Consider the following 26,145-nt stretch of genomic DNA (forward strand, 5'->3'; position numbering starts at 1 on the left):
ACTTCATTAAAGATGCCTTAAAATATTGAATTCCTAGTAATGCAGCAATCTACTAGTTTGCCTCATAACAAAGAGATGTCCGATGAACTCTTCCCAGGGCACGCATAATCAGACATTAAACTAAGAGACTTTAAATGAAAAAAATCTATATAGCCAAAGTTCCACTTATGTGAACACAAAGAAATTCTGTAACACAGACAACATTTTCAATTAAGAAAAACATGAAATTACAAGATTCAACAAAATAATTATATTCTAGCAAGGTTTTGATTTTTGAAAAAAAAAAGAACTAAATCTTAGCTTAGTGAGGAAATAAGAAAGCATCAATATTCACACCTCTCCTATCTGTTTAAGTTCATAGTTATGGATTAAATACAATGTTCTTATATTTACAGTTCATTGTTAAACATAAATATATTCATATAATTTGATAGGAGCAAAATGTATTGATTAAACAAAGAAAGCATTTTTACAAGATTATTTTACAGGTTTTTTCTTCACAGCATGAACAACATTAAGGTGTTGTTAAAAAAGAAAATTATTTGCCACTCACTGAAAGATCTTTGTGAATTTCCAGGTGTGTGTCCAAAACAAAGCTATTGCACACACTTGTTTCATTACTCTACATAGAAACACTGAAGTGCCTTCGATTAATGTGGCCATCTTCCTTACATTTGTATCTGGTTGCTTTAGATAACAGGAGTAGTTGTGAAACAGTGTCAATGAATATATATGAGCATAGTATCCAATCATCGAAAGGAGAATGTCTTGCCTACCAGTGTGGATATTCCCACTTTATTTTTAGCAGGCTGTCTCCACCTAGAATGAATTTTTATGCTGAAGTGCTAATTAATTAACAGCCTGTGAGCATAGCTACTGCCAATTATGCAAATGCAAAGGCATGAAAAGTTGGGTCCTGCCCCCATCCCTTGTGCTAGCAAATGAAATTTCTAATATTATTTTTCATCAAGCTGATTTCAAACCTTGTGACGTGATTTCTAGGGCAATATAAAAATCAATATGTAAGCTTCAATGCTGTAGAAATTTCCTCTTGTAATGTTCACATGGCATTTATAGCTCTGCAGTCTCCATAAGCATCATTAACATGACTGTAAACAGCAGAAGAAGTCTGCTTTTGAAGCTTCATATGTCTATGCTAAAAAAGCCAAAGCTATTCCCCAAAAAAAGGTTTTAATTGCAAATGAGAAAACCCTTGCCAAGGCAGAAGCTGTTACATGACATAAACATTTCCCCATAGGCAGCATGTCAGAGCAAGCAATTAGAATGTGTAAAATAATCTGCATTAGCGATGAGTTTCAGAAGTGCAGGTGAATGAGCTGTCAATCATTTATTAGTGGAATGGTAACTAAATGTTCTAGATTAAAAGAAAGGGGATCTCTTCTCAAGTCAGTCTCCCTGACATTATGGGGATGTGCACTTGCACTCTGACAGAAGGAGAGACCAGTGGAACGTCTCTATATGCAGTAGGACTTTACCTTCATTCAGTTTTCCTTCACATTTCTTCTTTCAACATGAAGGTTTTTCTCAGTGTTTTGAAATATATTAACATAGCTGCCTCTTTGGATCTTTTCTAATGTAAAGTAAGTACAGAGGAGTAACTAACCACTTTGTGTCCCTGTCAAACCAATTGCACTGGAGGGAATAACTCAGAACACTTGTACCAGTATTACACAATCGTATAGATTACTGTGTTTTATATTTTATAGGTTGATTGGGTCTGACAGTCTCCCTGTGAAGGGACACTGTCAACTAGCCAAAGTCCAGAATGTTACTTAACTCCTGCTAAATATTCCAAGCACATCTAAACTGAGCATATGTGCTGTATCATCCCAACATTGATTTCAGTCATTCAGTTATGAATGGATGATAGCGACACAGCAGATGCAGTGGAGGACAAGCAGTGAAAGGGTGATTCTGTTGTTGTTGATGATGATGAAATATCCTTCCATCTTCCTAAATAGCTTGAAAAATTCACACTCCAGCTCCAATACAAAAACAACAAAAAAACTCTAGCCTCTGTTCATTGATTTCATTTTTCATATGTATTTATTTTGCCTGGCATCCATCCATGTAGCATCTGCACACAATCCATATGTTAAATGCAAAACTGAATTAAATCAAACTGCTTTATGCAGCAGCCCTTCCTGGACTGTCCTAACCAATCATATGTAACTCAGAGATGGCCCATGGGCAAGCAAATGCCAAATGGCAAAAGTTCACTCTGAAGGTGAGTAAACTTCTAGTGAAAGTTTACCAGAAAAAAAACACTCTACCTACTATCCCCGAAGTGCACATCTGGGGAATGGGAGCAAAAGCACTCAAACAGCATAGGTTACACTTTAGAAAACAGACTAAATCTGTGCCTGCAATTCACAGCTGCTACGTTTTGTGCATCTTCATATGTGACATTTCTCAACAGTGAAAAATGTTAGATTTCCCTCCCAGGTGCCCCATCAGTAGTTGCAGGCTTGGGGGAGGCAGGAACATATTGCCTGAAGACTTCAGAAGCCAGGGGGAGTTGCAGAGAACAAGGGCAGACACATATGCTTGGGAAACTAGGAGATATGCTTGGGAAACTAGGAGTGACCAAGGTAGTAGTGGTTAAGGCACTGGACTGGGACTTGGGTGATCGGGGTTCCCAGTTCTGCTAGTTCTGTGATCCCTGGGCCAACTTTCTCTGCGTCTCAGTTCCCTGTAAAATGGGGGTAATAAGCCCTCCATTCTCTCTCATCGATTTTGATTGTAAGCTCTTCAGGGCTGGAACTGTTCTTCCAACGTTTATATAGTACATAGCACAATGGGTCTCTGATCACAGCAGGGGCCTCTTGGTGTTACCATCACAGAAACAGAAGCGTAGTAAGATTGTTGGGAGAACCATGGGCAGCCTCTTATTCTGCCCCTGTGCCTATTGGTCTCTGAAATTCTGTCCCTTTCCAGCCCCTGCTCCCCCATTCTATTCCTCTCTGCCCCAACCCCAAGCCTGTCCCTCACGCTCCCCCTCATTTCCCTACCAGCCATCGCCACTTCCCCTTGCTCCCTGAAGGCTCCATGCTGCCGTCAGCATGGATAGCAGAAAAATGAAAGGCCACCTGTCTGCCTGAAGCCAGGCTCTCCATGACCATGGGAAAAGCAATGACAGCCAGCTCTCCCACAATCTGTTAAATGTGGCATACTTTAACTGCAATAAAGGCAATCTTGGGGGTGGAGAATCTTTCATGCCTAAAACCCTACATTTGTCCATGCACATGTGGAAAGCCCATTTGCATACATAAATAGAAGGGATAGTTTTTCCTTTGTACGCACAAAAATCTGTGGGCCAGGTTCTCAAAACTGAATTGGCACAGATTCATTGAAGCTAGTGAAGAGGAGTTCAATTTACACCATTTCAGGACATGACCTTCTCTGTGCAGAATTACAGGTGCTGATGAAGAGGGCAAGATAAAGCCCACTTTGAACATGTGGCCCTAAATGCTAAAGTTTAGTCTGAATTTGTAACAAAATCAACTGTCACCTTATGTATCAATGAGATATCTCTATATCTCTATATATCTTTCATAAAGCATTCCTTTTGCAATCACTACACAAGGTGCAAGCAGAAGCAAGTAGTTTTCTATGCCATCCAGGGATTCCCTTATGCAAATTTATGACAGGGCAGCTTTCCATTCCCTTTGTGTTGCCAAACTGATGGAAAGGGAATGTAGCAGGGGCCAGGATCTGGCCCAGTTTTAATGCCAACAGACTCTTAACTATCGGAGCTAGGTAAATAGTGCAAAACAGTGTTTGTGACCACTTGTTGAAACTCCTATTCAATTGGATCATGTTTTGTTCCTTTGTTATTCACTATTTGGGAAGACCCACATGAAAGGGGTTTATTTGTCTGAATGATGGGAGAAAATCTTCAAGCAAACAACAATGTTCACATTTACACAAGTGTATATCTATGAACTGGTATCACTATTTGTTATTCACTACTCATCATTTGAATTTTACAATATTTAAGTCATCGTATTATTATTTACCATGTGATTTAAGTGACCATCACACAGAAATAATGAATGGCCAATACTTAGTTTGAGAAGAAACCATAAGCTGATAATTGTTCATCTGAACTATCTAGTGGATAGATGTGAAAAACAAATATATTAGTAGAAATACAGATCAGACTGCAAACAGGAAAAATGAGCTATAATTTTCAATTAATATTATGCATAATTAATAATTTGACCGGCTCTCACTATAGGAAGCCTGATGGAGATGCCATTAAACCGAGAAATCACCTTTACTACTGCTCATGGGAATTTTTAACCAGCATGTCTTCCATTCTTTTCTTACTTACAAATAAAGGACTGAGTCAATCAACAGTAAAATGGGCAATTGAAGGATTTTTGCTTCCTACTCGACTCACCTGACACTTTGCTTTAACACCCACATTTCTTCATATGTTACCACTTCCTCGGGAAAGTGAGAAGTGTCAGACGCATGTGTCTGTAAACATGTAGCGCTTGGTAATCAACAAGATTTTTGCCTTTTTTGCCTATGTTGCTAGAGCATCTCTATAAGAAGCAGGGATATTTGGAACACTGCATGATCCTACACTGGTGAGCTATTAGTCTTTTAAATAGTCACTGTCAACAACAGCCATTTAAAAAAATCTGGTTCATAGTACAGTCCCCTTTGAATGGTCTATCCTGTGGTTTATCACTTATCTTTTCTGACCAACATACATCTCATATGAAACCTACACTAACATTACATTATCTTGGATTTTAGTCCCTACTGTGCATAAATTGCAGTCCAACTAATCTGATAATGCTAACATGACTAATGGGTCTATATTTCCTTGATAGGCATCATGCATGTATAATTCCCATTAATGTTAACAGAAAATGTGCATGTATTGGAGGGAGACTAGACCCTAAGAATGTAATTGAAGCCACCCTGGTAGTATTTTATGATATTTAGAGAGCCACAAATTAAAAAGTAAAAATCAAGTTTATTAAATAATTACAAGTTCTTTAAGAGGACATTGTTCATATGCCTACTTGTTACAAAATGACATGTGATTTTCATCTTGCATAACTGTACTTTAGTGAACCAGGGACAACTTGACTGTGCTAAAGTTCTGCTTTTCTGGAGATCATCACATACAAACTTCCAGACATAAATAGCTCATGCCATATGTGCAAAAAGAAAAAAAATATCTTGGGTTTAGGAGATACAATTTTCACTCTTGATTAAACAGATAAAATAATGTTCCATGTGACCAAAACCTCTTCCCATTTCTTTAAATGTGGGACAAATGCTTGCAACATTTTTCATAAGGATAAACAATAGCAGTGGAAGAGGACTTTGATGAAATGCATTATGACAGACATGAAAAATTACAGAAACTAGAAGTGTGATCAGAGATCACATACCAGATGCTACGTTGGGGTGATAAAGCCTACTTTAAATTCTGTTGTATCCAGCGGGAAAGAGAAGTTACTGAGTGATGATTTGTAAAACCATATGTAAAATCCCAGTTTTACAAAATCACATTTTGTATTATTTTCAAAACAGATGTCACATTTTAAAAACAATAAGCCCTGTGCATTAGAACTTCCTTGACACAAGAAATGGAGTCAATGTCACCATCTGCTCTCTGAAGACTTCCGCCTCCAGCAAATGCTTTTCTTCTAAAATACTCAATTTAAGTTCAACACTTACATAGAAATTATTATTTTCCAGTCAGTGTTTGCCTTTTGATGTTGAAATGTACTTTTGAGCTCAATCTTATTTCACCTGTAAATGGAATCTCTTTTATGTGACCATGGAATTTATATTGGATTTATGTATGTCTGCAGCGATACCATCAAGACTGTGATCTCATTTAGTCTCACAAGCTAAACAATGCTGGTCAATACTTAGTTTGGGTCCTCCATGAAAAATCCATTACTTATATAGTGATAAGAGGGAAAAATAGCCGGTGCAATTTTAGGCAGTATGCTAGATGCACTTAATTGTTCCTAACCATATGGGCCCAATTGTACTCGTTGTATGAGTAGAAGGTAGCACACCTGAGTGAATCAGGTTAGGTTGAAGAGGAAGGTCAGCTTGATGCTGGAATTACAAAGTGATGTTCTATGACCTATGCAAGGCAAGAGGTTAGATTAGATGATCATGATTAAGGCTATGTTTTACTCACAGGTATTTTAAGTAAAAGTCATGGACAGGTCACGGGCCATGAATATTTGTTTACTGCCCATGACCTGTCCATGACTTTACTATATACCCCTGACTAAATCTTGGGGGGGGGGGGTGGCCCAGGGTACCGTGGGTGCTGGGGGGCGGCAACCCGGGGGGTGAGGCAGGTGCTTGTGGGGCTGGTGGGCAGTGGCTCACGGCCTGGGACACCCACTGATGATGGGGGAGGCGGCATGCAGCCCGGGAACCCCACAGGTGCTGTGGGGCGGGGTTGGAGAGGCTGGCAGGCTCACTACCTGGCTCTGTGTGGTGCCTCTGCACCGAGTGCCAGCTCTACAGCTCCCATTGGCTGGGAACCATGGCCAATGGGAGCTGCGGGGGTGGTGCCTGTGGGCAGAGGCAGCGCGTGGAGCCATCTGCTAGGAGCTGAGGGAGGGGATGTTGTCCCATCTGGGGAGCCCCACAAGGTAAGCACCACCCAGAGCCCTCACCCCCTCCTATGCCCCACCACCTGCCCTGAGCCCCCTCCCACACTCTAACTCCTGCTGCTGCTGGCTGTGGAGGGCAGTGGCCTGAGACTGCCCCAGCAACGGCCGATGTGGCTAGCCCAGAGGCTGCCTGAGCTGCACAGGTGACCCCTGGGCAGTCCACACTGGCCGCTGCAGAATCCTGGAAAGTCATGGAATCCGTGACCTCCATGACAAACTTGCACCTTTAATCATGATGGTCCTTTCTGGCCATAAAGCATATTAATCTATGACTCAGGTGTAGCTTGGCAAAGCAATGACTAAAGGTGATGTGAAAACCATGGGTATACACAAATATCAAAGAAATAAACAGAAGAGGAGATCATTTTTTAGCATGGTCCAAGAAAGTATAAGTAAGAGTAATGGGATGCTGTTGAGCAAAGGAAAAACTTCTAACAGTTTGGCTATGTTGTGGAAATTTGAATAATCTCCCAAAAGAGGCAGTAAAGACTGCTCACTTCAGACATTTAATAGTAGATCAGAAAACGCCCATTTGAAAATCCATCACATGGGGATAGACAAGATGGCTGCTAGGTCTGATCCATCTCTAGTTGCTACTGGCTTCTGAAAAATAAAATTATGACATCACGTGTTACTAGTGTAAAAATCTCAAATTAAATGTTCAAGAAACATTTTGACTTTGTGTGCAAAATAATGTATACATTATATTCTAGCAATATTGTTTGATGGGCAAAATTTGCCTGCAGGTAATCAGCACTGGGTTATTAACATCTGATCTAATTAGAAGTGCTCAAATACAAGAGATAAAAGTCATAACTTCATGACTTTTTCATATAAAATGCCTGAGAAGTCTATTAAGTGGAATGTTTTTACATACACGGTTAGAAAACAAATATAGGTTTCAGAGGAACAGCCGTGTTAGTCTGTATTCGCAAAAAGAAAAGGAGTACTTGTGGCACCTTAGAGACTAACCAATTTATTTGAGCATGAGCTTTCGTGAGCTACAGCTCACTTCATCAGATGTTCACATCTGATGAAGTGAGCTGTAGCTCACGAAAGCTCAAAACAAATATACCCATTTTCAATCCAAAAATTTCTTTATTGCAGCGTTCACAGACGAAGACAGGTGAATCCAAATGAGTCCAAAGTTTATGATTCCATGGATCACTGGTATTAACATATAAATGTCGCCCGTCACTTGGTAAGTAACCTGCCGCACTCTGTAATAGGTTGGAACTCCCCTTTGGTAAATATTAACTGTGAAATTTATGAGATGAGAGACTCTTTGCTCCATTCGCTTTTATCATTTGCAGAAGTATGTAATATTTAAGCACCTATGGTATGAAATTACAGAGTGGTGTATTTCTGGTGCTTAAAGTTAAGTACACAGTGAAATGCTTTACTGGATCATGACCAGAATTAATTCCCATCCCCTCAGGGTTAAGTTGAGCCTCTGGAGATTCCCATTTCACATAATGCTGCTCCTTGGTTGATTAACTAGTGCTTACCTTGCAGCTCACAGTTTAAGACTTTTGAATTAGTCATACATTATTTATTAAATTTGAGGTTGCCATATAATATTTATTACTTAAAATTATATTTTATATTTTTCTGCAGGTCTAAAGTGAGACGCGATCATCTTCTATATTGTATCTACATATAATAAAAAAGGAAAATAACATCAATCTTTATTTGAAAAGAGAATATAGGAACAAAACAAAATTACCTTTTTAAAGCAAATTTTAGCTGCTTACGTATGGATCTATTTTCCATTCTGCAGCTAAGACTGCCATGTTGCAATAGGATGTCTTCTGTGAGTAATTGTAAAGAGGAATAATTTGGCTTAAAATTAAAAAGTGTACATTTCAGCAATAAATAGCTTCAAAGGGTTTTTATTTAAAAAGGCTTAATCTCAATGCAAAATTATTGACTGGTCTTTGGGTAGAACCTATTCTCGTCCACACTTACAAAAAACAGTATTTTTTCAAAGGGTGAAATAGTTGTTTGTTGGTGTGATTTATCACACCACATTTGTTAAAATTACTAAATAATGAATTGCACATAAACCAAGCAGCTTTTAACGTCCTGTCATAATTCCATTGACAATGTAGAACTGGATGTCTGCCATGTCCTTTACAAAAACATGTAGTCCCTAAATGTGCAACAAAACGTTTGCACTGCAGAGAAGAGCAAAGCAATGTTTATGAATGATGGGCCAGATCCCCAGCTGGTCTATATCAACGAAGGTCAGAGAAGCCACTTATATGCTATTTGGGAAGAAGATCAGCAGGAACATTGTACAGATATCCAGCCTGAGACTTAGCTATGACTTGCCCAAAGCAAAATATGTTAGCTTACAAAATCAGTGCTAGTGTCACACAAGCCAGACAGGACTTCCCCAACTCAGCATCACTTAGAATAGCTAATTTGTAACACCAGGAACAGTCACAGGTACAATGGAATTTTGAATAGCTTTTTAAACTTTCCCATAACTTCTAAATGAGCTCCAGTGAATACACCCCCTCTTGCTATATGACAAATACTTATACATTGGAAACTAATTCACTGTGGAGGTACAAGGCACAAGAGGGTACAACTGTAGCTATAAGTGTCTTTTGAACCCAACTCGTTGCTGGAGGTGTGGGAGGGGTACAGTTAGAGAAGGGTGCATAGTGAATTCAAACTGGGTGGGAGGGCAAGGGCTTCCTCAAGTACCCTCCAAACCCCACTTCCATTCCTTTATAATGTCCTCCCCTCCCCCTTCCCCCGCCCTCAGTGGATGCCCAAGGAGCCGGGGTCGGGGGGGAATTCTTTGAACAAACAAAAGTTCTGGTGCCTCTTCCTTCCCTCATGAGAGAGGGGAGTCTGTAGGAAAACAAAGAAAGGGAAGGGTGACCTGGATATCTGGTAGTCTTCCTGGGTTAGCCCTTTGGTCTTTGTTTAAAAGGGATCTACCTCCAGCCCCTCCTCTTGGGGCTTACTGCTTTGAGGCTAGGTCATGAAGCTTTGGGAGCAGTGAGGCCTAATGCTATCTCCCTCTCGGCTGGCCTTTCTCTGCTGTCTGCCTCTTCCTGCTCACCACCACTTGCTGCGCAGGTTTTCTCTTTGAAGCTCCAGTCAGAACAAACCTGGCAGTGCACCTCATTAGTACTGAACAAGCCCAGAGGAGCTTGTTAGTCTCCTCTCTGCCAGTATGAGTACATCTCCCTTCAAACAGAGTTATGCCTTTTACCATACACACATTTACGCAGTTGTCACAGTTCAGGGCAACTGCAGCACCTATATTCCCCCTCAGTGGTCCAGCAAGGGTGCCCACTCTCAGGCTTCCATCTCCCTAGCTGTTGCCTCTCTTGGGTGGAATGTATGTTTCTCTCCCTTCTAATAAGGGTATTTCCAGGATGCACAGTTCCCTGCCCTCACTGTATTTCCCAGCACAGACAGGGTGCCCAAGGACATTTGTTTTCTCTTCAGAGACCATTAACAGTTATAATTGCTACAGTTATAAACTACCACACAGCTTTTCATATGCAAGCCTACTTTATTCTGAAGTTTAAAAAAAAAAGCATTACAGAAAAAACATATTGAAAACAAGCCTGAGACCGAATGCCTACATAGCAATTTCACAGCCCTGCAGCCCAAACCCCCATGAGCCAGGGTCAGGTGACTTGGGCCAGCTGCAGGTGTTGAATTGTAGTGTAGACATACCCATACACAAACACAAACATTAAATATGTGTCAGTGGAGCATCCTATGATCCTGTCTACTCCTTCCAACAGCTGGGGGCTGCTCTGGACTGTGGGACTGTTATCTGCTAGTTCTAAATTTTCTGAATATACTCAGTGCTAAATCAAACAGACATTTGGAGCAAGTGTAACTGGATAATCCAATAAGTGAAATATGGAATAATCTACTCTGTATGAGAGAGAAATGCCCATGATGACATGGATAGCATAAGAGAATAAAATCAGTGATGAAAGCCACACTGCACCATCTATTCACCCAAATGAGAGTGAGGAAAGTGTCACCAGACTGAAAAAGTAATTAGTTGCATAGCTAATAACTTATGGAAAGTCAAAGCATAGAAACGTAGAAGATTAGGGTTGGAAGAGACCTCAGGAGATCATCTAGTCCAACCCCCTGCCCAAAGCAGGACCAACCCCAACTAAATCATCCCAGCCAGGGCTTTGCCAAGCCAGGCCTTAAAAACCTCTAAGGATAGAGATTCCATTACCTCCCTATGTAACCCATTACAGTGCTTCACCACCCTCCTAGTGAAATAGTTTTTCTTAATATCCAACCTAGACCACCCCTACTGAAATTTGAGACCATTGTTCCTTGTTCTGTCATCTGCCACCACTGAGAACAGCCTAGCTCCATCCCCTTCAGATAGTTGAAGGCTGCTATCAAATCCCCCCTCACTCTTTTCTTCTGCAGACTGACTAAGCCCAGTTCCCTCAGCCTCTCCTCATAAATCATATGCCCCACCCCCCCCAATCATTTCCATTGTCCTCCGCTGGACTCTCTCTAATTTGTCCACATCCTTTCTGTAGTGGGGGGTCCAAATCTGGACACAATACTCCAGATGTGGTCTCACCAGTGCCGAATAGAGGGGAATAATCACTTCCGTTGGAGGAAGAAATGCTGAGAGAATATGGCATACAAATTTAGCATCACCCTTCATAACTTACGGGAATTCTATTCTTTCACTGATGAGTGCCTTTCAAGTTATACTTCCCTGGAGTCTTGTTTTGACACACTGATCTATTTTAAATCACAATTTAGATGCTGAGAATTTAATGTGGCACACTGACTTCAGTGAGTGTTGTGATTGGTCAGTACTAAACAGGACCAGGCCCTTAAAAACAATTGCAAAATATTACCTAGGAATTGCATTAGAAAATAAATGTATATTTATTAATTGGTTAATTGAAACGATGCCTAAATATGATGCATGGCTTATTTCAATAAAGCAATATATGCCATCAAGGCAAACCACCAATAGCTTCCTGCACCATAGACACCTTTCAGAACAAATGCATATTAGTTATAAAATCTTTAAACTTATAGGCCCAGATCCTCAGCAGGTGTAAAGTGGCAAAGCTCCACTGAAATCTCTAGACCTGTGTTGATTTACAGCAATATCATAGAATATCAGGGTTGGAAGGGACCTCAGGAGGTCATCTAGTCCAATCCCCTGCTCAAAGCAGGACCAATCCCCAATTTTTGCCCCAGATCCCTAAATGGCCCCCTCAAGGATTGAACTCACAACCCTGGGTTTAGCAGGCCAATAGTCAAACCACTGAGCTATCCCTCCCCCACCACAAGAAATATCCAGCTCATAATATAGCATACAATGTCTCTGTTACTATTAACGTTATTTAATTTATGAAGTGAAAAACAAATTGTTTTATGATTTTTGGTATGCACAATTGATGCCTAAATGTATCTCTTATAGGATTACACATTATACTGCTGTTTTTCTTTGCAACTGGTTTAATAAATGAAAACATTTATATACAGTTTTTGCAAGGCAGAGATCCTGTCTTGGAATTTCTAAATACTACAGATGACAATTTCCTAACTCAAAAAGTGTAGCATCAAACATGGGGGAATTCTGTATTTGACCTTGTCTTGACAGATAAAGAAGAACTGATTGGAGAACTAAAAATTAACGGTAACTTAGGTGCAAGTGATCATGACTTGACCATATTTATATGTACAAACAGAATAAAGTCCAGACCAGTGGTACATAGACTTAGCACTTTAAAAGGGACAGTTTTCTTTTAAAGCTGAAAATAATTGTGAGCCGTATCAGCTAGGAGGCCAAATTTAATCAGAAACATGTGAATGATAATTGAGAATTGTTTAAAAACACTTTATTAGATGCCCAAAAAGCCACAATCAAAGAAGAAGACTGACTTGATTTAAAAAAAAAGAAAGACCGATGTTAGAGGGAAAGTGAAGGCAGCTATAAAAATTACACACACACACCCCCAAATGGAAGATACGAGAAGTTGATGGTAATTAATATTAATCAGAAGTTAGAAAGTGTGGCAAATTGATAAGGGAAGCAAAAGGCCAGATTCTATGGGCAGCAGAGTTAAGGACAATAAGGAGGAGTTGTTAAGTATATTAGGAACAAACAGAATCCTAACAATGCTATTAGATATGGTAGAATTATCAATGATAATACAGAAAAGGCAGAAGTGTTAAATAAATATTTCTGTTCTTCATTTGCAGAAAAATAGATATATTCATATCATATAATAACAGTCCACTAGTATCTCAGGAAGGTGTTAACACATTTTTAAATAAGCAGATCTGGATAACTTGTATCCAAGAGTTTTAAAAATGCTGGATGAGGAGCTCTCTGGACCATTAATGTTGATTTTCAATAAGTCTTGGAATACTAGGGAACTTCCAGAAGACAGAAAGAACGCTAGTGTTTTATCAATATTTAAAATATGTGAATGGGATGACCATGGGTAATTGCAGTCCTGTCAGCTGGATGTTGATCCTGGACAAGATAATGGAGCAGTTTGATAAGGAAGTAGATTAATAAAGAATTAAAGGAGAATAATGTAATTAATGCCAATCAACAGGGGTTTATGGAAAATAGATCTGGTTAAAGTGGCTTGATAACTTTTTTGATGAGATTACAATTTTGATTGATAACGGTAATACTGCTGATGTAGTATCCTTAGACTTTGGTAAAGCATTTGACTTGACCACACAGCATTCTGATTTTAAAAAATAGAAAGATATGAATTAAAACAGCACACATTAAATGGATTAAAAGCTGGCTAACTGATAGGTCTCAAAATGTAATTATAACGGGGAATCATTATCAAACGACTATGGTTTTTCTAGTAGGGTCCCACAGGGATTCGTTCTTTGTCCTACACTATTTAACATATTTATCAATGACTTGGAAGAAAACATAAAATCATCACTGATAAACTTTGCAGACAAGAAAAAAATTGGGAGAATGGTAAAGGATTAAGAGGATAGTCAGAGGTGAAAGTAAGCTGGTATGATCCAGTATGGCGTACCTGTAAGAAAGTGGCCACTGGTACACAGCTGACCGTATCAGCAGAGCCACTGATGGGGGAGGTGGAGGGAAAGGGCAGCTGTCCCAGGGCCTGGCGATTTAAAGGGCCCAGGGCTCCCGGCTGCTGCCACTGCATCTGTAGCCGGAGCCCCGGGCCTTTCAAATCACTGCTGAAGCCCTGGGCAGTGCAGCCCAGATAGCGCTGAAGGGCTGGCTGGGGGATTTTGGCCCCAGCCCCGGCCCTTCCGCCCAAGCTCCAACGCTTCCAGGGGCCCAGAGCCACTCCCCCAGCTTGCCCAGGACCCCAGCCGCTCTGCGTACCGGTAAGTCATTAAGGGTACTTTCACCCCTGAGGATAGGTCATTGACGCAGACTGCTTGCATTTTAATCTGGCTAAATGTTAATACATACATCAAGTATAGATCCTTGGGGGACCCTGTTATTTACCTCTCTCCATCATTTTTACTGCAAATATTTTCTACATTGACTGATAAAATGTTTCTAAATTTGTTACTTTCCCTCAAAAAAACCCTCCTTTCCAGCTGATCACAAATGAGGAAACTGGCATGTGACATACACTGCTGAGGGGATCAGCAGAAGTACAAACATACAATCAGACATAGAGATGAAGGACACAAGATGAATTGGGATTTTGTTTCCTTTAGAGAGTTTTGAGGATTTGTTGTTGTGGAGTCTGTATTTGGAGCACATGAAAGGTGCCCTTCTATCAATGGGGTAACCTAGATACATGACACAAAGAATAGCAGAGAAAGTAGACCTCATAGAAAAATCTCTGTTCCAGTATTGAGCAGGTACTTAAGGAATGACAATTCCATTCAAAGTCCCCTTAACATCTTATTACAAGCTTGTCAAGACTATGCCTTTTTTGTGCCTTATACAATGCTAAGAATGTTGGTTCCAATGCAGCAAAACAGTAGTTTTATGCTTAAATTTAAGAATTGACTTCAGTGGGACGAAAGTAGATGCTCAAATCTAACCCCGTGCTTGTTTGCTTTTCTGAATCGGGTTCATTAGCAACATTATAGCAAATAAATAAAAATACAAGATTGATTCTGAGGACACACTGAGTACACCAAGTTAGGTGAAATGCATTAATTACAGGGAAATATTTGACTTTCATTATATTTGATTTTCATTTCAAAGTTTCTAATTTTAAAAGACTGAAAAAATCCAATGAATCACACATCTAAGTCAGTTCTGGCCTACCCAACACACTTCAAAAGTGGTAAAGCATTTTAATACCCTTAGTCTCAGGCTTTCATTATCAATAATTCAATAGTCAATCAATACAACAGTCATTATTAAAAATGAGTTTTAGACGTGTCACAATTCATTGAGATGGGCTCAGATGGCAAATCTGAGCTACCTGGCACATAAGCAGGTGTTTCAAAGGATCTTGGGTAATACAATACTAACCTAACATATGGGTATAGTGTTTAGTTACTTTACAATGACACAGACAATGCAAGAAACTGGGCACAAATTTGAAAATGCATAACAAGCTAATTAAACTCTATGTTACACAAGATAGAAAAATGATCTGCTATTACAAAGTAACCATGTGTGTCTCTACTGACATGAAGAGATCCTCAGAAAGACTGACACTAAACTTACCCTTGTATTGAAACTACTCTGACTGTGCTTTATTTTTCAACCAAATTTGAAGTTTAGTGGGATAACTGCTAGTCCTTCAAAAGGAATAGGAAATCCTTATTTTTCAATCACCCATCGGCTATCAGCAATTTATAAATTCATAGTTATCTGTCTATAATTGCACTGGTCCTGTACTTTCCCTTAGCTGTTAGCATCCTCTTTCCACAAACTCCTTTGGAGGTCAACTTAGCTTCAACTCTGATTTTCTTCAGTGGAAGGTAACACATTTTGCAGCAGCATTAAACAGGTATTTTGGAGACGAACTTCCACAATTTGAGAAGAGACATATTTTGCTACCTGGGATTAATATTTTACCCACTGAAATATTCTGAGCTTCTATACCATGAGTTGATCAACTGCAATTACTTTATTCCACCCGGTGCTAATCACATAATAAGGGGACTCAAAAGAGCTTTTCTGAGGAAAAGTGATTAAAAGAATCACAGAGTACAAAATAATTAATGCAAATATGATTGCTTCTGAAAACAATTGCATCTTTAACCTGCACTGTGTATATTGCATATGTCTACACAGCGTCTAGCAAAATGGGGTCCCCATCAATACTGGGGGCTCTAGAGGCTAAATGCTACTACTCATAATAATAATAACCTCTGCTCCATGCACAGAACTCCCATTCTTGTAAGTGGGAGTTTCAATAGAACCGAAATTTACTCAGTAGATAAGAGAACCACACTGTGGATAAGATTTGCAATGTGGATTGATGCAGGGAAATTTGCATAACACTTTCCCCTTTTCTTTTATGTACCCATTAACCATTCTGGAGGCACTGAGTAGTTAAATCTACACCAAACTGAAAGATAACAAGGGTGAATTTAGACAGATGGTATTAGGATTTCAGTTCATTTCTGTTCACAGCTTTGTGAAACTTACTGTTTTCTAAGCCACCATATATTGCTCACCAGTGATATGGAGCAGCTTGCCTTCTGGAACAGAAATTGTAATTTAAACACATGATGCTGCAGCACAACAAGGAAAAGCTTTGAACTAAATTTCTGAGAGTTGAGAAACAATCATCTTGCAGGATTTCCCTGAGCTATCTTTTTAACAGAATGTTTGTTCCAAGCATTTGACAAACGTTGTGCAGCACTCACCTTAGTGGCAGTAAGAATGCTGTAAACACGTGTTAAAAATGTAGCCTACGTATTTAGAAAACCTCATTTTAGACATTGTCATTGTGATGGGTAAACCTTAGAAAAAAATGTCAGAGATCCTGCTTGAATAAGCACCCAAAAGTTTGGATGCCCAATCATGTGCATCTGAACCATTACTCCAGACCAGAGCTCTTTTTTAACAGCCAAAAAACCAAAACCAAACAAAAACCAAAACCATATATATTTACATCAACACATACCAGTCTGCGAATTTCTCTTTCACACTCTCTCTTGATCCTGCTGATTTCCTCTTGGTGTAAGTGATACACACTCCTTATCTCTGCTGCTTTAATTTTGTCAGCTTGAATGACCAAAGTTAAGGCTTCCTCCACTTGTCTCTTAGCCCCCTTAAGTTCTGAAATTTCTTGCTGCATTTTTATTTTCTCAGATTCAAACCCTTTCTTGGCCTCCTCTTTTGCTTCGGTGAAAAGGACTGTTTTAACCTTATCAGGAGCTCCATCTCGTACAGCATTAAGAAGGCCCTGTAATCTCTGGTTTTCATTATCTTTAATCTTTATGACTCTAAGAAGCTCAGATTCATGCTGTCTCAAAAGTGCTTCTCGAACAGCCTGGAGCTCCTTCATTTTCTCTTCATGAAGTTTGGCCTTAAGTTCCGTTACTAACACTGTGTTTTTATGCTGCTCGTGCTCTTTGATCTGTTTAACTTCCTGGTTTTTCTCTCTTTCCAACTTGCTGATCTAAAAAGAGAATAAAAAAAATACAGGTTTTTGCAAACAAAATAATTCATTTAGTGGGAATCTCTGTATTGTGGGGCAACATATAATGGGAGTTGTCATTTCATAATTTTGTAACAGAGTTCTTTAATTGTTTATTAGCTCAAAACACAAACCTACTGCAGTGTGCTCTATCATACACAGAATTAGACTTTATTTGGTATTTGGTTCATATTTTATGATCCATCGCTCTATTATGTGGTGAATGTTCCTTTCTCCAATGATTCCAGATGAAAATCAGATCACTGAACTCAGGCACTTAACTCCTTTGCTGTCCAGAAGAAATATCCACTGGTTTACTATAGACTTCACTGCACCAAACACCTTTATGCAAGAAATAGCCTTAAAATGAGGGAATACTATATATTTAGAATCGTTAGACACAAGCTGATTGTTCATAAAGCTAAACAAAATCTACACTACAATATTTTCCTGGGGAGGAAAAGGCTTTTTCAAAATTTTAAGGAAATGTTTTATTTCAATGTCATAAACTTTGGTTAAAAATATAGCTGACCCTTTTAAGGAGTTTTAAGAGCTTATTGCAACCAAACCAAGTTTTGAAATTCAGATAGATGACTTAGTCAGTGGGACTCTCAGCTAATAATAGTCAATTCAATTTTGCAACATAAACACTTCTTTGTGAACACTTCAAGTCAGTACTGCATAGACCCATTATCTCATGCAGCTGATCAAGAAGCCCAGATAACTGTCTGCTTTGTAATTCCTATATATTCAGCTAACACCATCATCACAATCAGTTGTGATAAGGAATATGACCCCTAAAAACATGACCAGTACTTTCTAATGGGGTTGGGCGTTACACTGAAAGTAAGCACTGGCTTAAAATCTCATTCCTTTCATTCTTCCCCCCTTCTCTTGCGTTTCTGCTAATGTGCTATTGAGTTGTTTGTCTGAGTGTGTGCACATGCCCGCATGCACACAGGCTACTGATGGGTGAACCTCATGGTTTAGAGGTTCAATTTGGATCAGGAATCTAAAAATCTGAATCTTATTTAAATTATCCAAACATCTTTAGTCTTCAAAATTGGGCTGGAAACATGCAAACAGCCTTTCTTGTATGATCTTGGCATTTTCACTACTGGTCCCAGCTGGAACCAAGAACAGAAAAACAAATATATACCTAAAAAATAGCCAATTTCTTTAAAAATTAAGTTAAATTTGGTTTCTTGTTCAAGTTTTGGGTCAATATTTGGAATGGTTCTGATTCATGAACTCAACCTCCATAATCTTACCCTTGGTGAAAGTCAATGGAAGCTGCACAGTTAAAATTAACCACAAATCTTTGAAAGGGCATCCACTATTTTTCAACGATACGAAAACTCCAGGTTGCTGACTACTTTTGCTCATTTAAAATTTTTGACAGGTGACTTAAGCTGGTTGGAAAACACTTTTTTTTCTTTTTTCTTTTACTTTTTGTTGAAAACCTGAAAACTGAAGAGTTGGGATGGAAACTGAAAGTTTCCATCAGGAAAATCTAAATGAAACACGTTATTTCAGGTCAGGTTGACCCAAGTCTAAATATTTCAGTATGTGAAACTGAATCAAAACATTTCAATTTGGGTCAGTTTGACATTAAACTGTGTTCACCTGCACTGCAGAGGTGCCTCATGGGAGTTTTAGTTCGTGCCCCTTGTGATGAAACCGGGGCTATGTCTGTACAATTTATGCATTCTGATTGAGATTATGAAGTTGTATTATGAAAATCTGCTGTGTCATGAGTGCCTATATGTATGTGGGTCCACTACTGCTGACAAGTTATGTAGCGTGTATGCCCCAGACAGATTCAATGGAAGGTGCTTGAGACTTATTGAACATATTCAGGTTCACACATCTTAGACAATGGATGACTTGCATCCGTAGAAAAAATAGTTTAGCTGATTCCCTAAGGAGTGGGGAAGGTAGAAGCAGTGGAAAGTTACCAGGAGGAGAACAAAAGACGCCCGGTAACAAGGATAGGTTTAAAATAAAGAAACACACTGGGATAGGGGGACAAACAAAGAGGAAGCCTGGGTCAGGAGAAAGCAAAGTTACAGAAGCTGGGAAGGGGCTCCAGGAGGGAGAGAGACCAGCTAGCATGCATAAGCCTGCATGAGGAGGGGACATCTTGCCCGCCTGCCTGTCTTCCCAGACCCTGATAGTTCACCCAAGGGCTCCCAGGAAAAGGGAGAGATAGAAAGTAAAAGACATTTGGGTTTCAGATGTTTATTGTTTTGTATGATCTGTACTCTCCTGTGCTTTACACAATAAAGTAATGAAGAGCATAAAGGGGTTAGACTCTAAGCAAAGCGTTTCTCTGTATGTTACCTATTTCACAACTGCTGTGTGTCCTTGATAGAGTTAAAACTAAACCAGAAGTTTCACACTTTTGTGGTAAATTTCTGGGAAAGGGGTGTGTTTAAGTAACTGAGGTATCTCAGAGGTCAGTATTGGTCCTGGACCTAGGACAGGTGGGCTGAGGAGCCCCATTTCATAGAAGGAATAGCAAACTGGGATTCAGTGCCTAGGAAATGTGCCAGAGAGGCCAATGGAAAGAAGCAGGGCTGAAGCCTGTTGAGGTTCTAGAAGCTTAACACACCTCAGGGGATCCTTAGCCCAGAGGCTTGGATTCCCCTTACAGCAGTCCTAGTGGGTGACCAGGAGGGGAGTGGGGGAGTGCTCTCCAGGATCTTTGGCTCCCTATTCTCCTCTATGGACTGTGCTTCTTGGCTGGTCAACATCCCCCATGATATACCACAGCCTCTAGCTGACTTGTCACAGTACATCATGGGAGTTATATGGCTGTGGTGCATCATGTGAGACGTAGTATGAGTGGGGAGCCAGGCCTATAGCGGAGAACACACACATGAGACATGTGAACTACAAATCCCATTACACTCTCCCAGAAGCTTAGGAGAATAGGTTTAATGTTGAACAGACCTGAAGCAAAACATTAATTCAGAAATGTCAAAACATGCCAACATTCCTGAACTGAAAAGTTTGTGGGTTTGGCCAAAAATATGTAGCGAAAAACTGAAAACTTTTTGGGTTTTGGGTGTTTGGTTTTTCATCAAAAAGTCTAAATTTTCTCAGAAAGCAAACACTTTTAGCAAAAAAAAGAAATGTATTTTATCAAAAATCCAATATTCTGTCAAAAACAATTTTCATGGACATTTTCAAATATCATTAGTGTGTGTGGGTCGGGAGAGGCTAAACTTGGTGTTGCAGTGAAATTCAAACTTAATATAATTAAAATACTATCTAAATTTCCTTCATGGTTTGGATACAGTATTTTTCACCTCCAGTCCTAACATGTTGTGTAGTCTTGTAATGGACTACTGAACAGCTCAGTATCCATTTGAGATTTAGCTCCCTTTCACTAGTTGCTGACTGTGACAGACTGACAGTATCCTGATATATCCTGAACAAACCTTATTGAATTAAGAATAAACTTAATTCTATAAAGTTAAACCATGTTGAATTGGGTTTGGTGCCTCTGGGGTCCATTGCACTTAAAATGTAATTCTTTGTGTGTTACTGTAGGGTTGTATGTAACTTTTCTAGGGACTTGACTGATGTAAATGTTAGGAACTTCAATAGACTTTTTAGGGACAATGCATGAAAAGGAAATACTTTGGGAGTGAGGGAAATGCAAATGACCCCTTTGAATCCACCCTTTTGAACCTATGCCCTGGAGCAGAAAAACCTGTTGTCTATTAATTACCCGCTCCTAGAAACTCCAGATCAAAGACCCCTGAACTGTATAAAGGATGGACTAAACATGTTATGAGTGTGCTTGTTCACAGCCAAAGCTGTGATGAACTTGTGACCACAAAGAAAAGCCCATGGATGGGTGCTGAAGGACTGGCCCTGCCAGAGCCCACGTTAGAGTTGGGATGCTGTCTGGTAAGTTTCGTAGCATGTATGTTAGTTCTCTTATTCATTGTTTTAAATATGTTTTGTCTTTAGTGCTTTTACCTTAAAATGAAGTAGCCTTGCATAAGAAGTTCTGTGTGGATAACTTATACCTGTTGACAATCACTCTGTTAGGGCTTGTCTACACTACCACTTTTGTCGGTATAACTTATGTCACTCTGGGGTGTGAAAAAACCCTGAGTGACATAAATTACACCAACAGAAGCGCCAGTGTAGACAGCACTATGTCGGCAGGAGAGCTTCTCCCGCCTACATAGCTACCGCCACTCATGGAAGTGGTTTTACAAGTCACTGAGCGAGCTTTCTCCCATCAGCATAGAGTGGCTACGAGAGAGATCTTACAGCAGTGCAGCTGCATTGGTACAGCTATGCTGATGTAAACAGGCTAGTGTAGACAAGCCCCCTGTCTCTGAAGAGGAAGCAAGCAGGTGTGCTGGGCAGCCTCTCTCTGCTGGGAACAACACACTGAAGGCAAGGAACTGTACAGCCTGGAAATACCCCAGTCAAAAAGGAGTGAGGCCTAGGTCTCTACTCAAGAAAGGCAACAGCTGGGGAGCTGAAAGCCTGGGAGAGCGTACCCTTGCTGGACCACTTAGGGGAAACACAGGGGCAGTTGCCCTGAACTGTGACACAGACATGTTAGCGTTTGTTAAACACTTTAAATAATAGGATTTGTAGAAGAGCAAAGTATTATTATCATCCTCTATATTGTGATGCTTTTACAAGGAGAAAGATCCCAAGAAAAACAACATGAACTTCTTGCACTGTGAATTTCTCCACAACTATTCTAATGATTTTTTTGTTTTTCAGCTGTGATGTCAGTGGGAAAAAAAAAGAACAAATAAGAGGAAATGTCATAATCATATCTTAATTCCTTAGAAAATGCATTCCAACCAGTATTGAGAAAAGAGTGCCTTTTCTCAAACTTGCTGCTACGGAACAGAAATGATATCTGATGCACATTATGATGTTAAAGATTTGCTGAGGTCTTCGTGCTAATTCAAAATTTTAAAGAGCAATATTTCATCCTTAGAAGTATGAAAAGAAACTGTAAAAGCTCACACATAGTCTCTCTTTGTATTCCACTCCCTACTCAGCCTACTAAAATATGGTAAACTGAGGCAGATTGTATGTGCCAAACTGCTGATAAAAGGGAAAACTATATATTTACTCTAAGAGTGCAATTTTCCCTACCTGTTGTTAAAATGTTAATGCCCTGTTATTAAAAAGTTTGCAGGGATACTGACTTAACCTCTGTTATGAGTAGAAATGGACAAACTGCATTACGTGAAATAACAAATCTGATTGCTTCCCAGGTGCCAGTGATCAAACTGAACAAAGAGTTATGGCATACCACATATCTGCAAGCACAGTGATCTGAATCAACAACTTTCCCAACTATCAGCAGTAAGAAATGCAGACATGGCATAAACTTCTGCAACCCCACTTCTCCGTTTCAAGCAGTCTTTCCACCCAGACCATGACCCAACCAATTTTGAGGTTAACCAAAAAAAAAAAAAAAAAGAAAAAAGATTATCATCTTTTGTCCCTGCTGTTTTCAAGATAGCATATCACTGCATTTCTGGTTTCTAAGCGGAAGAGCTGGAGATTGCACAAGAAAGCGTATTCCAACCAGATTTCTAGCCCAGTTTCGTAGCCCAAAAAGATAATATTCAGATAGCAGCCCAAACTGATGAGTGTTTACCTTGCACCTTTGCAGACCTGCTGAGTTCAATCCTATTTTACTGAAGGTCACAAGAGAGTGATTGGAAGAAGGCTACAGTTTTGTAGTCATTTTTGTTAAAACCAGTAACCAGACATGCTTCAGGGTAAAAAATAATGGTTGTGAGTAATATGTAACATAGAATCATAGAATATCAGGGTTGGAAGGGACCTCAGGAGGTCATCTAGTCCAACCCCCTGCTCAAAGCAGGACCAATCTCCAACTAAATCATCCCAGCCAGGGCTTTGTCAAGCCTGACCTTAAAAATATCTAAGGAAGGAGATTCCACCACCTCCCTAGGTAGCGCACTTCAGTGTTTCACCACTTTCCTAGTGAAAAAGTTTTTCCTAATATCCAACCTAAACCTCCCCCACTGCAACTTGAGACCATTACTCCTCGTTCTGTCATCAGCTACCACTGAGAACAGTCTAGATCCATCCTCTTTGGAACCCCCTTTCAGGTAGTTGGAAGCAGCTATCAAATCCCCCCTCATTCTTCTCTTCCACAGACTAAACAATTCCAGTTCCCTCAGCCTCTCCTCATAAGTCATGTGTTCCAGTCCGCTAATCATTTTTGTTGCCCTTTGCTGGACTCTTTCCAATTTTTCCACATCCTTCTTGTAGTGCGGGGCCCAAAACTGGACACAGTACTCCAGATGAGGCCTCACTAATGTCGAATAGAGGGGAACGATCACGTCCCTCAATCTGCTGGAAATGCCCCTACTTGTACATCCCAAAATGCCATTGGCCTTCTTGGCAACAAGGGCACACTGTTGACTCATATCCAGCTTCTCATCCACTGTAACCCCTAGGTCCTTTTCTGCAGAACTGTTAGTGAGCCATTTGGTCCCTAGTCTGTAGCGGTGCATGGGATTCTGCTGTCCTAAGTGCAGGACACTGCACTTGTCCTTGTTGAACCTCATCAGATTTCTTTTGGCCCAATCCTCTAATTTGTCTAGGGCCCTCTGTATCGTATCCCTACCCTCCAGCATATCTACCTCTCCTCCCAGTTTAGTGTCATCTGCAAACCTGCTGAGGGTGCAATCCACACCATCCTCCAGATCATTTATGAAGATATTGAACAAAACCGGCCCCAGGACCGACCCTTGGGGCACTCCACTTGATACCGGCTGCCAACTAGACATGGAGCCATTGATCACTACCCGTTGAGCCCGACAATCTAGCCAACTTTTTATCCACCTTATAGTCCATTCATCCAGCCCATCCTTCTTTAACTTGCTGACAAGAATACTGTGGGAGACCGTGTCAAAAGCTTTGCTAAAGTCAAGGAACAACACATCCACTGCTTTCTCCTCATCCACAGAGACAGTTATCTCGTCATAGAAGGCAATTAGATTAGTCAGGCATGACTTGCCCTTGGTGAATCCATGCTGACTGTTCCTGATCACTTTCCTCTCATCTAAGTGCTTCAGAATTGATTCCTTGAGGACCTGCTCCATGATTTTTCCAGGGACTGAGGTGAGGCTGACTGGCCTGGAGTTCCCAGGATCCTCCTTCTTCCCTTTTTTAAAGATGGGCACTACATTAGCCTTTTTCCAGTCGTCCGGGACGTCCCCCGATCGCCATGAGTTTTCAAAGATAATGGCCAATGGCTCTGCAATCACATCCGCCAACTCCTTTAGCACTTAATACTCCTTTAACAGATAATACCCACAAGAGTGAGGCATCACTCCAGAGTTTATCATCATCATTTTAAAATTTCCCAGCTTAGAGTTTGAAAATAATTTTCATATAGGACTTTTTAAGCTCTGTCTAAAATTACATAAGATCAGGAAACAGACTTGCTGTTATCACCTTAGTAACTAAGGGGCCAGGGAGCATCCCAGAATCTTTAGTGCTAGCAGTTCCCTAGCAAACAAATGAGAGTCTTCTCTTGCAAAGAGTTGCTAAGGAAGAAAGGAGGTCCCTGAAGGATTCCTATCACAGTAGTAATCAGGCTTAGTTTAAGAGATCTCAACGGATTGTAGCCCAGTGTGCAAACACAGAATATTAGATGGTTTCTGCACTGAAAACCTTACAGTCTCAATACGAAACACCATTGAAATCTATTGAAAGACTCCCATTACCTTACATGGGGTTTGAATCAGGCCCTGAATGGGCAAGACAAACAGTGATAGACAAACACACAAGCAAAGTGTTGGGTCTCTCCTTGCAAATATAAAGAAATAGTACATATTATTTATTAATTATTATAGCTTTGAGGAACAGGGATCAGAATATTTTTACAGCAATTATTAATTCAAGTCTCTGCATCATTTTTTTTTCCCATAGGTAGAAATAGAGGAAAGAACCCCAGAAGAAAATGACTAAAACAATCACAATAATAAAAATAAGAGATTACTCTATTAACCTGCCTTTGGGGGTAATTTAATGATTAATACTAATGATTAAGTTAATACAAGGAAGTGCCAACAGAATTAGAACTGTACTGGTAATAATTATCCATTAATTGTCAACTACTGCCCTTGATTTCCATACATTAATAAATGCTACATTACAATACAATTTAGAGAAGTAGACTATATGTAAATAACATGAATTTGTTATGATCCATTAAACTGTTACATGATTCACACTCCACTGAATGCAAAACTTTAATGACAAGGCATTAAAAATGAAGTATTATCAATTATTTGTATTAATAAATGATTATTATATGAGCACGTACATTATGTCTCATTATCTGGACAAAAAAAATATAAGGCTGGTGACCAAACAGCACACTGTGGGTAAAATATTAATTAACTAAAAGCTAGGGTTTTTAAAATGTTAACAATCCATTTAGAAAATAGTAAAAATAAAACTGTTTGTGGCTTGTATTTTTTCTGTAGTGCTCCCACTGGTAGGCATAGTGCAGGCTGTAATAAAAAGCTTGTGAAATCAGTTTATAGTAATTTGAATTGACAGCAGGCTACCCTTAACAGATCCCCATAAACAACACTCTGAAATTACAATTACTGCTTTTAAATACTGCCTCAGTACTAATCTGCAAATAAAATGGATTCAACATTTGTTTACCTAACCTTAGTGTCTTACTTTGGTCAAATTATCCTCCAAGAATGTTCAGTTAGCTTGTTCTCAAACATACAGAGCAAGCTACCTGCATATAAATTAACAAAAGACAACAAATTGTAGAGAAGCAATCT

At 39.7% G+C, this 26,145-nt stretch overlaps 1 protein-coding gene across 26 annotated transcripts in view; it reads right to left on the reverse strand.

The window, feature by feature from the left end:
• Positions 1 to 26,145, reverse strand: part of JAKMIP3 (Janus kinase and microtubule interacting protein 3) — a 176,715-nt gene that overhangs the window by 75,871 nt on the left and 74,699 nt on the right. For all 26 annotated transcript variants that reach the window (XR_013636083.1, XR_013636082.1, XM_073353984.2 and 23 more), the window contains one exon: positions 16,790 to 17,287. Coding sequence is in view for 24 of the 26 variants with exons in the window: in XM_073353984.2 (XP_073210085.2) it covers positions 16,790 to 17,287 (498 nt within the window). In the remaining 2 variants the exon portion in view is untranslated. The remainder of the gene's footprint in view (positions 1 to 16,789; positions 17,288 to 26,145) is intronic.

The sequence above is a fragment of the Lepidochelys kempii genome, chromosome 7 (assembly GCF_965140285.1).
Source record: "Lepidochelys kempii isolate rLepKem1 chromosome 7, rLepKem1.hap1, whole genome shotgun sequence".
Classification (NCBI taxonomy): domain Eukaryota; kingdom Metazoa; phylum Chordata; order Testudines; family Cheloniidae; genus Lepidochelys; species Lepidochelys kempii.